The sequence below is a fragment of the Rissa tridactyla genome, chromosome 4, assembly GCF_028500815.1.
Source record: "Rissa tridactyla isolate bRisTri1 chromosome 4, bRisTri1.patW.cur.20221130, whole genome shotgun sequence".
In the NCBI taxonomy this organism is placed as follows: Eukaryota; Metazoa; Chordata; class Aves; order Charadriiformes; family Laridae; genus Rissa; species Rissa tridactyla.
Window position 1 is genome coordinate 56425166 of NC_071469.1, and position 10810 is coordinate 56435975.

The 10810-nt window shown below is 40.1% G+C and overlaps 2 protein-coding genes across 8 annotated transcripts in view; one reads left to right on the forward strand and one right to left on the reverse strand.

The window, feature by feature from the left end:
* ATG2B (autophagy related 2B) overlaps window positions 1-5783 on the reverse strand; it is a 52755-nt gene extending 46972 nt beyond the window's left edge. For 5 of the 6 annotated variants that reach the window (XM_054200814.1, XM_054200812.1, XM_054200817.1 and 2 more), the window contains exons 1-2: window positions 5191-5782; window positions 1377-1539 (exon numbers count right to left, since the gene is read on the reverse strand). In XM_054200814.1, the coding sequence (XP_054056789.1) occupies window positions 1377-1539; window positions 5191-5352 (325 nt within the window). In that variant the 5' untranslated portion in view covers window positions 5353-5782. Of the gene's footprint in view, window positions 1-1376; window positions 1540-5190 lie in introns of all 6 variants that reach the window. The other variant, XM_054200813.1, reaches the window with a different exon arrangement.
* On the forward strand, window positions 5750-9805 carry GSKIP (GSK3B interacting protein). Of its 2 annotated transcripts, none has more exons than XM_054200830.1 (3): window positions 5750-5840; window positions 7003-7261; window positions 7882-9805. In XM_054200830.1, exons 2-3 carry the CDS (start codon window positions 7004-7006, stop codon window positions 8041-8043), a joined length of 420 nt encoding a protein of 139 aa, XP_054056805.1. In that variant the 5' UTR covers window positions 5750-5840; window position 7003; the 3' UTR covers window positions 8044-9805. The 2 variants fall into 2 exon arrangements, with proteins under 2 accessions (XP_054056805.1, XP_054056804.1); XM_054200829.1 differs by lacking the exon at window positions 5750-5840 and adding an exon at window positions 5882-6036.
* The last annotated feature ends 1005 nt before the right edge of the window (window positions 9806-10810 follow it).

Below are 10810 nucleotides of genomic sequence, written 5' to 3' on the forward strand. Positions count from 1 at the left end.
AGCACAGCACATGTTAAACTGAACAACTTTTTTAGCAGCCAGATTAACTTAATTGGCAGTGCATTCCTATCAACTAACACCAAGCCCATTGCAAGCAAATGTAAAACTCAGATGTTTACACAGATGGGTGTAAAACTAGATTAGAGAAGTTAATAAAATTCAACTACAACACTCTAGTATAGGCAAACAAAAGTAAAACTAGCAGAAACACAAACATGTTAAACAGGCAAAACATTCCAGTTTAGCATCCAGGTCTGGAAACACCCATGTGACTATAAAAGTTTGACAAAACCAGCATTGTGGGGTTTTTGTACTGTATTATAAAGCTCTGTGCATCAAAGAGAATTAAATGGATGCAAGTGAATAAATAAAGCTGCCTCCTAATACTGCCATTCTTTCAAAGCAATAATCTTACATCAGAAAGTAAGATATCTCAAAATTTAGTACCAGTTAAACAAATAAGAATGAAATGCAGAGTATTCATAAGCAAGTTACTTAAGGTAACTTGCAAAAGATGGAAAATAGGGCTTATGCATTTTTTTTTCTTCTTCATGATGTATTTAAAGAAATATTTTCTTCCATCTTCTCTAAACAATAAAAGGGAAAACAAATTAAAAATCTTTAGGCATCTATTCAAAATTTTCCACATGCTGAAAAACGCACTAAGTGTCCCACTCACTCTATAAAAACACATCTTAACAGAATTCATGAAGGTTTGATAGTTGGCAAAAATTTATCACCAGGACAGTCTAAACTAGACCAGCTCAATTCATATGAATACAGACAAGCCAGAAGAGCTCAATCCTCTCAGCATTATAATCAAAGGTAGTTTTTAGAGCACTTAAAATTCATTATTTCAGACTGCAATAGGAATTAAAATGTATTAGTCATTCTCTAAACATATAAGAAGATGCGTCCTTTATCCTAAAGTTGCCGAAGAAAGGCAGAACCTCAGCGTAACCCCCCCTCATAGCCTTACACTATTGTGTTATCCTACTACTACCTAACAGCCCGCTGCTATTGCTGACTAACAGCACTTGCCATACAACACCCAAAAATCCCAGCTAACAAACTCCCTTCCACACAGTACTACTTTTATTTAAATAGGTCTGAAACAGTTTGGGAGAAGAGATACAACAGTAGCAACATTATATACATTTTAAGCTATTTAACAGAACAACAACCAATTGAGAAACACTTGACAACCAACGGAAAAACAGCTGACAGTTTATTTTTTTATTAAATTCTCTATCATAAATGCATGCCAATTAAATGGCACTTTAAATAAGGCTACGAACTGACTAAAGCAAGTGTAGCCTTTTGCCTCTGAAAAACTGTAAAGAATCTCCTTCTTGAAAATTAAAAAATAAGCCTACCAAGCCTTGGTCTTGGCCTGAAGACCATCTCTAATCCTTTTATTTCTAATGCACAGTTATCCTGTAGCAACGACCCCCATGGAACAGATAAAGAAATTGACTGGATAAATCCATCTGTGACTTCCAGAGGTGCGTCTGCAGACTCCAGGATCTCATTAAGACACTAGAAGAACAGAATAAAATAAAAATAATAATAATTTAAAAAATAAATCCATAACTTTGCATATAACAAATAAAACAAATTTTAGGCTGTCAGAAAATTAATTATACTCAGAAAGACAATAAACTGGCCACTTTCAAGTATTCTGATTCCATCATAATTTGTTTCACAAAATTACTCAGATTTCTCTGTGGTAGCTGTATTTTTGCACTATACCCAAAAAAACCTGCTATCTTACTGTTATAAATACTACAGTACTGACTGCTTAAGTTAATCTATTCTTTCTGTGGCAATACTTGAAGGAAGCTGAAAGCAGGTTGACAGTAAAAACCCAAAAAGTACCTGGTTTCTGTGGCAAGAGTAATTACACTAGCGTGTAATTTCAATATAATGTTCATTTTACATTTCTCTGTGACACTGGAAAAACAGAACCAAATAAGCATCTCTTGCTGTATAATATAGTTCCTATTTCTAAATCATATTTTAATGTGTTCAGCACTAATTTAAAAATCTAAGATCAGCGGACAGACCAATTTTCTATAGAAACCATTTAGTTAATCCAGTCCTTTATGGAGACATTATAAACAAAACTACAATTAAGTTGCCCTCAGTATGATACAGGGTAAGCGAAATTGATGAGAAAAACAGTGCATCAGGTCTGAAGTAGTAGTTTAGGATTTTCAAGTTTTCCACAATCCTCAGAAAAGACTCACTTGTTGCACTATGTAGCTTTCGTTACATCCGTACAAAGGAAACACATTCTTCACATTTGTAATTTAAAAAAATACAAATCCCTGTTGTGTCCTGACTGAAAAACTTAGTTAAAACTGAAATTATTGAACAAGAACTATCTAGGTTGCTTTAATAAAATAAATTAAAAAATAATAATCTAAATCATGTGCCAAATTCAGTGAGTGCAACTTTCTAACGTAAACAAGACCTTACTAAAGACTGTGGTTGTAATATTGGGACACAATTTTCAACAGGCAAAAAAACTGTGGTTTTGACATTCCTGTGTTGAACAGGACCACTGATTTTCCCTGAGAAAAATGCATAAATTCAACATAAAAAAAAAAATTTAAATAAGGATTTTAAAATTTGCATTCCATCTTAATTATATTTAAAATGTTGTTCTAATTATATAGAATAATTTAAAAATAAAATTGAACAAAACAGGTCTTCAAAAAATGGTATTTTTCATTGTTATGTCTCCAGGTGCAACATTCCCATCATGTTAACTTGTTGCTCTACTTATTCTTTTAACTTTGCTTTTAGAATTTTGTTTGCTTGCTTTTCTAGTTTCTGTTCCAAAGTCCACTCAAGCAGCAGAAAAACACACCAACTTTAAAGAAACAGAACCTGAAACAGTTCTATCAGGAAATTATTTAAGAATCAAAAAATCAGCTAAGATTCAGTGACATTAAAACTTATTTTGAACTAAATATAAGAATTACAGATGCGGTAATAGCATAAGATAAGGCAAAATTAATTATTTGGCATGAAAACTGTATTTGAAAATATCACAGATCTATTTAAATTACTTGAACCTTTACCAAATAATTTGCTATAGCAGGAAGCAAGCTAGTTACCCTATTTTGAACAACTCTGACTCAAATGACCTTTAGCTACCCATGTACATGGCAATAAAAATGAGTGTTTTAGTACATTCCTTATTATTTTGAAATATAATTTTACTATCTAAAAGCAAAAAAATAAAAAATGAAAGTATTCTCATAGCTAAATTACTTCATAAACAAGCCAGTTATTCCTAGAAAGCAGCAATTAGATCATTCCAAATGAAACTTTAAAACTGAAGAACAGTCTTCACATCAGGACTTGTTCCCATGTTATTGACTGAATGTCTCCAGCTGGAAATCACAGTAATGCTAGTAGTGGAAGTACTATTCAATGGATATTAAAATTCAACCACAAACATCATGGGTTACATTTTGATTTTTCTAGACAGCCCACGTCCCAAGAGGCAAAGGTGTTACACTAACAGCCCCAGGTATTCCTGCATATCTCTATAATCTATAAACACATACAGCATTGACTAAAATATCTACAATGTTAAGATGAACAGAACTATCCACAAAAACGGTAAGATAAATGTAAAACTACAGCCATCCTGGTGATTCACAGAGAACAAGCTTACAATGACTAGGGGAAAAAAAAAAAGCTGTAGTACTTCCGCAACATCTGTTTTTGCAATCTGTCATACATGAGAGTCACGTGCAGAGAACCTCAAACATGTCATTGTTTACATGCCAAAAAGAAAAATGCTGATCTACAAATGGGGAAGATAACCCAAGCACTATTGTATATATATTTAATCACTGTGTATACATAATTAACTGTTCATTTAGTACTGGTCCATAACTGCTTGCTGTTTCAAAGTATTTACATTTTAAATAGTCACTTTGACTAGTGAAGAGTGCTGTGATACCCACTAGAGGGCATAATAATTCAATTAAAGCGAGACAGCTTCACTGCCTGACACAGAAAACAAGCTGCAGACACAGCCAGAAAAGAAAACAAACAAGCAAATAACAAAAAAAAAGCCCACAATAAAACACTGCTAATATTGTGCATTTCTGCAAACATCTGTCTCCTGCCACTTTCAAACATATTTTCACACAAACAACTGGAAAAGCATTATTTGAAAACATCATATATTCACAAGTACTTTAAAACGTGCCCAGCATGGCCTCATAGCAGAACACAGTATAGTAAAAATGCATTTTGAAAGCACTTTGTAAAGCAATAAGCCTGTGTACCTAGTTCATCACCTGTGCCACCCTCAAAGTCTGACGCACAGCAGTGCTTAAGGCTCCTCATGACAGTCACTTGACTGGCAGGTAGAATTCAGTAACGTCGGTAATTAAACCAAGAAAATTTACGAAATATTACAAACACGGGCACAGGCCTTTGGATGACTACAGTAGGCTGGAAGTATGCATACGTGTGTGTGTGTGTATAGACACATACACAGGAATATGTATATATATATATATATATATAAAAACATTTATGCCAGGACTGGAAAAAAGCTTCAGTTGGTTGAGAGTGTGACAGCCCACCTGTTAGGCAAACTCCAGCTAGAAAGAGCTTTCCATTTGTCAACAAGTACTTTCACCACTGCAAGACTAGGGGGCAATTTTTAGAGATCTACCTGGACTAAGCTCAGCAGAACACTGTCAAGAACCAAGACACCTCCAAGTTGAAGACAAAGCATAGACGGAACAGGGATTACTTTTTACGTTTTTATCATCTACGGTAGTAGTCAGTAAACGTGCTCCTCAGTAGCTACTAGTAGCTACTCAGTAGCTATTATTTCTAGTAGTCTGGGCTATGCTAGCTCCTTCTGCCTGAAATACCAGCAGCTACGGCCTTCTTTTAGTTTTTGTTTTTTTCTCATAAGTAAAAATAACGACACCAAGGTGTGACTAGAAAAACATATCCATACCAAATACCCAGATTTTTTTTAAGTGCTAGCATATCAGAGAAGAGCTCCTTGGATGAAATGCTAATCACGGGTGTAACTTTTTACACAAAGGAGGCCGGGTACTGAGAACAAAGTGGGCGGCAGCCGGGGGCCGGGAACCAGCTGGTCCCTCAGACGAGCCGAGGGGGTGAAGCGCCGGCGTCTCTTACCCACTTATCCAGCGGGACCTGCGTCAGGGAGCCGGTGCCCTGGTAGAGATCCAGGCTGAGCTGCTCCAGGCTGAGCTTCTCCTGCAAGAAGTGGCCCAGGTACCTCTGCAGCAGGTACCTGCAGGCCCTCTTCTTGATGGACTCCGAGAAAGGCCACGGCATGGCGGCTGCGCGCCGGGGGCCGCGGGGCCAGTCGGCGGGACGGGGCCGGGGCCGGCCCCTCCGGCGGGCGGAGAGAGGGAGGCGAGCGGCAGCCGCCGGGCCCAGCCTCGCCCCTCAGCGCGGGCTCCCCGCCGCCCCTCACACCGCCGGCGGGGCGGCACTGCCTCCCCTCAGGGCGAAGAGGCACGGACAGGTAGCTCCATCCTCACTCGGACACCGCCGCCATCTTCTCGGCGGCCCGCGAGCGCGGAGGGGGCCGCCGCAAAGCCGCGCTGCGCAGGGGCGGGGAGCGGAAGAAGGGGCCGGCGGGCGGACCCCGCCGCCTCAGCTCTCTACGGCCGGCGAGGACGGCCAGGCCGATGCGGGCTGTTTGTCTCCTTCCCCCCCCTTCCCCGCCCGCCGAACGCCGTCACCGGCACCGTGACGTCCGCGCGGAAGTGGCGTCGCCGGGCGGAGGAGGCGGGGGCGGAAGCGGCGGCAGGAGGCGGGTGAGGGGGCGGTGTCGCGCTGGAGGGGCCTCGGCGGCCGGGCGGGTGCCAGTGGGGTGAGGGGGGGAGCGGGACGCCGTCTCTCTAGCGAACGGTGCCGGGGGAAGCACCAGCGGGGCGGAGCGGCAGGTGGCGGCCTGCCCGGAGCCGTTTGGGGTCGGGCGGCGGGGCCCTCGTTCGCCCGCCGGCGGGGCCGGTAGGTGGGCTGCTGCCGGGGCGCGGGGGTGACCGGCGGCTTGTTTTGCCATGGGTAAAGGGGATGCCATGCGCTGCGAACGGGAGGCTGCGCAGCCCGGCAGCCAGCTCCCCTTGTCGCCTTCGTTTACCGTGGAATTGGTGTGTAGGCCCGAGGTGGGATTTCGTCAGGAAGGCGTGAATCTCCTGGTGAGAATGTCGCTGCCAGCCCCCCTTCCCGCCCGGCAGCGGCTCTCGGCCACCGCGGCGCTCGGGGCAGCGTCCCAAGGGCTTTCCCGAGGCAGGTTTCCCTGCGGGAGTAGCTGGGGCCCCATGGGGACACCGGTCCCCTCGGAGCCGCTGTGGTGACACTCCCGGAACCCGTCACTTTTTGGTAACGGCTGCTTACAAAGGCCAACAGTGCACGTCTCTGAAATGTATTGACAGTTGTGCATAAAAGCTGAACAAGGGAGTTGTTCTTTAGTAACTGTAAACAAAAAGCTGCTGTTCCTCTATCTTTGTTGATTTCTGATAACCCGTTTAGTTCATGGACTTTTCTAAGTCTTTCCTAAATTCACCAGTTCACCAGATTTTTGTTTTCTACAGCTATTGATTTCAGTTTTGCCAGGCGTGACTCGTCTTCTTACTGCATTCCGGATCAGCAAAGTGCAGAATTAATTACTGCTGAATCATAACAGAGTCTTATACAACAGAACACGAGTTACTCGCATAAGAAGAAGCAACTTCAGTGACACTGATTCTGCTTCTATGTGCTACTGTAACCTTCCTAAGCAGTTGTTCTCAACATCTTGGTTTTCAGTTCTCTGGACTGTCATTTCATGAGTTATGGGAGTCACTGGGTCTCATATTTTCATTTTTTTGGACAATGTTAAACATGTCTGCTTAAGATACGGCTCTTGTTTTATGGTGTTAATATATATTGAGTGAAGTGGTATTATAAATCTAAAATCAATGTTTCCATATGCAGAATGGAGACTGATTGCAATCCTATGGAGTTGCCCAATAACACGGGGTTTGAAGAGGATTCTGATTATGGAGACTTTGAAGGAACAGATGTGAAAGATATGAGACTAGAAGCTGAAGCTGTTGTGAATGATGTTCTGTTTGCTGTCAGCAACATGTTTGTCTCAAAAACCCTTCCCTGTGCAGAGGATGTGGCATATATCAATGTGGAAACCAGGGAAAGGAACAGATACTGCTTGGAGCTCACCGAAGCAGGACTCAGGGTAAACTAATTTTTTAAGCCTCTTGGTTTTGAACAATGATGACATTCAAAAGGTGCCTAGAAAATACTTCAGTGACACCAAAACAGCATACGTATTGCTCTTGTACGTTTATGAAAGCCTGTACTACATGTTTTCTCCTAGAAAGCGGAACATTAACTAGCTACTTCCAACAAAGCAAGAAGGGAAGTAGATGAAAAAAATGACACATTTATTTGAGACACAAAACAATGAAGATTGAAGCGTCAGTTTGTTATAGACATGTCAGTCTCTGGGTTTCTCAGGTACCCAGATAAGACAGTAATACAGCATGTATACAAATCTTTTTTGCACCATTTACGTGTTTTGTGTAAACATGTAGATGTAAGATCATAGAGGTGAAAGGTCATAATGATATATTTTACTATCATTCTGAGTTTTGGACAAAAGGTATTTGAAACTGCCTAAATACTGTATTACCACTAAGCCCCATAGCAGAAAGCACAGACTGTGATTTAAATCCAGCATCTTTTGTTCTCACATAACAGTCTCACTGACTGGCAAAGTTAAATGTTGTGATATTCGTTTCCTATTGCAACGTGATCCTAACCACAGGAATTTAATCAGTGGTTTCTTTGTTGCAGGTAGTAGCTTATGATTTTGATCAGACTGATGACAGATTGCAAACGCCATACCATGAAACCGTCTACTCCTTATTGGACTCTCTCAGCCCTGCATACCGAGAGGTGTTTGGAAACGCACTACTACAAAGGCTAGAAGCTTTGAAGAAAGAAAGTCAGTCATGATTTGCCCAGAAGTGAGGAAGGTTTAATGCTAGAAGGGATTCTCAGTATGAGGCACTGAGATCTTTCTTACAAACATCTTTAAGCTTCGTTTCTTGCATTAATATCTAATTCATGCTAGTACTACTCTATAACATTTTGCTACAGTGGATTTGAGTATATCACAATGCTATTAAAAGCCCCTTTGATAAATTGTGAAGTTAAACTTTTTTGTTTTCTTTTTTTGTTGTAGGTGAGCAAGTAAGTGTTGCTTGTTACAACACTCAAAAAATTTTGTCTCTTTTCAAAGTGTTATTATCCAAAACTCTAAAACAATATATAGAGACTGAATGTTTTATATACAAGTAGTAATTCTTTTTGTATGTGCTTACTGATAACTTTCATGTCTGCTTTTTAAAATAGAAGCTAACTATCTGCTCTACCCAATTAATGAAGAATAATTGTGAAACCTACTGTTCTGCAAAGAACAGAATTTCATCTTGATTTGCTATACATAAATCTGAAAATTCGCAGCTTTGATAACAAGAAAGATGGTTCTTGAACAGTTGACTGTTGTTTATATAGTGACAGTATCTGAGTTAAAAGCACGGCTCAGTATTATTTGATCTGTCCTTGTCTATGGCAAGCAGCAAACTCCAAATAATAAATGCGATGTACTGCTAATATATGAATGTATTGTCTGAATCGCAAATGAGTTAAGCACAGAATTAGGATGTAATGGGCTACATTTCCTAAAGATGATGTTAAATATGTTATATTTATGTATATGTATGCTATATTGTAACTATTTGGGAGGCTTGGAAGACATTTTAGCCTGTTTCCTATTCTGAATGTGTGTTTACATGATGTACAGGATATACCCAAGAGTATTTTTGCTTCAGCCTTTACTTTCTATAATACAGTACTTTGGTACTCCCATTTTTCACATTTTCTCCCTCAATTGTACAGCGTCCTCTCGTAATGAATACTAAATAAGCACTATGCCGTTAATTGCATTGTATTGGTTTGAAACCAAAGGCTGTGTGAAATTTGCTAAGACTAATACAAACTCGAATATATAACTTGTATTTTCTACTTAAAAACTGGTACAAATCTCTTTATAAATCTATTGTTCTGCTGTAACTTTTCAAGTATGTACCGAATGGTAGACTTTTTAAAAATGACAGTTGGTTAGAAATACCAGTACTGTTGAACTAACATTCTGTGACATTCATACTTTTTGTATTCTTGTATTATGCAGTATTTGTGCAGCTTTATTTAAACAATCCTGCCATTATTCTACCATGCTATTGTGACAAGTACATGCAGTAGCTTTTTTGGAGCCACACTTAGGGATACATCAGTTCTCATGAAGTCACAGATTCCAGTGACTTCAGTAGAGCTATATTGACTTCTGCCTGCTAAGGATTAGTCATTTTAATTGGAGAAGCCTACTAGAGCTTTTGTAATAGCTTTGGGGTAGTGATGTACAACTATGACTGACAAGACAACTGTAGTTCGCACTTCTGTCTTCCAGAGCTTGATTTTGTGATTATCTTATTCTCTTTTTAGGTTGAAACTTCTGATATTAATCCTCTGCCCTAGGGTATGCTTACATGCTCTAAAATTTGTTCCTAGGCTCTCTATTGCACACAGGTCTGTGGCACATGGTTAGTCCTCTGTGAGGAGAATGTACTTTACCAAATTTATATTTGAATATTTTCCCTTGCAACTAATTTACTTGTTCAATTTCAATGACTAAAGCATTAAATAAAACATGTCTGTGTGTTGTAGGGTTTTTTTTTTGGCGGGGGGGAGCTACTGGAAAGAGGGGAGTGAACAATAAAAGAATGCCCACAAAAAAATCTGAAATATCAAATAGTTAACTATTTGAAAACCTTTGGCTGCAAACTTGTATCTGCTGAAACTTTGTTGTGAAAAAACAAAGCGGGTGCTTGCAAAGAGGGACTTGGAAAGGAAGTTATTAGAAATACAAGTGAAAAAAAATGCCAAAGCAAATGTTATATTGCTAAGATTATTTTTTCATAGACATCTTTAAAATGCTTTGTCATTTTGCGTGCTTATTATAAACCTAAGCTGACACATACTTTCAAAACAGGTGTTTTGTAGGTGTTACCAGAAGAAACTTCTGTTGTTTCTTGTAACGTACAGCAGCATTAACTCAAAAATGTTATCTCGTTCCACTATGTCTGGGTTTATGAGTATGAAGAAAATGCTCTCTAGTCCCTATATTTGGGCGTTGCTGCCTATAGCGAGGGACCTTCACATTCATAGAATGGTTTGGGTTGGAAGGGACCTTAAAGATCACCTAGAAATGCCTCCTACCAGACCAGGTTGCTCAAAGCCCCGTCCAGCTTGGTCTCGAAGCACTGACAAGGGACAATTTCAGTGGGTCTCCTTCGGCTGTCATTTGTTCTCATTAGCCAGACACCTGAACAAGCGCTGCTCAGCCTAACGAAGCTGTTAATCTCTGAATTACCTACAAAGCCTCAAAGCCTGCCTGCTATCTGAAAGGATGCCTAATAACCTAATTAAAGCTATTTTTGTCTCAGTAGTGCTACATACATTTTGTCCTGTTTGGCGCCTAGAAGTCAGGAATAAAGCCCCTAATTTGTTGGCTGCCGCTGTCCCTGTTTGTCCTGGGATAAATTAGCTAAATTGATTGCTAGATCATAGATACAGATTTAATTAGGTATAGAATTGGGCAGGATAGATTGAATTAGGTATTAAAAGGAGGGTGTACGTACACACTAAACGCCTGCTGATCTTG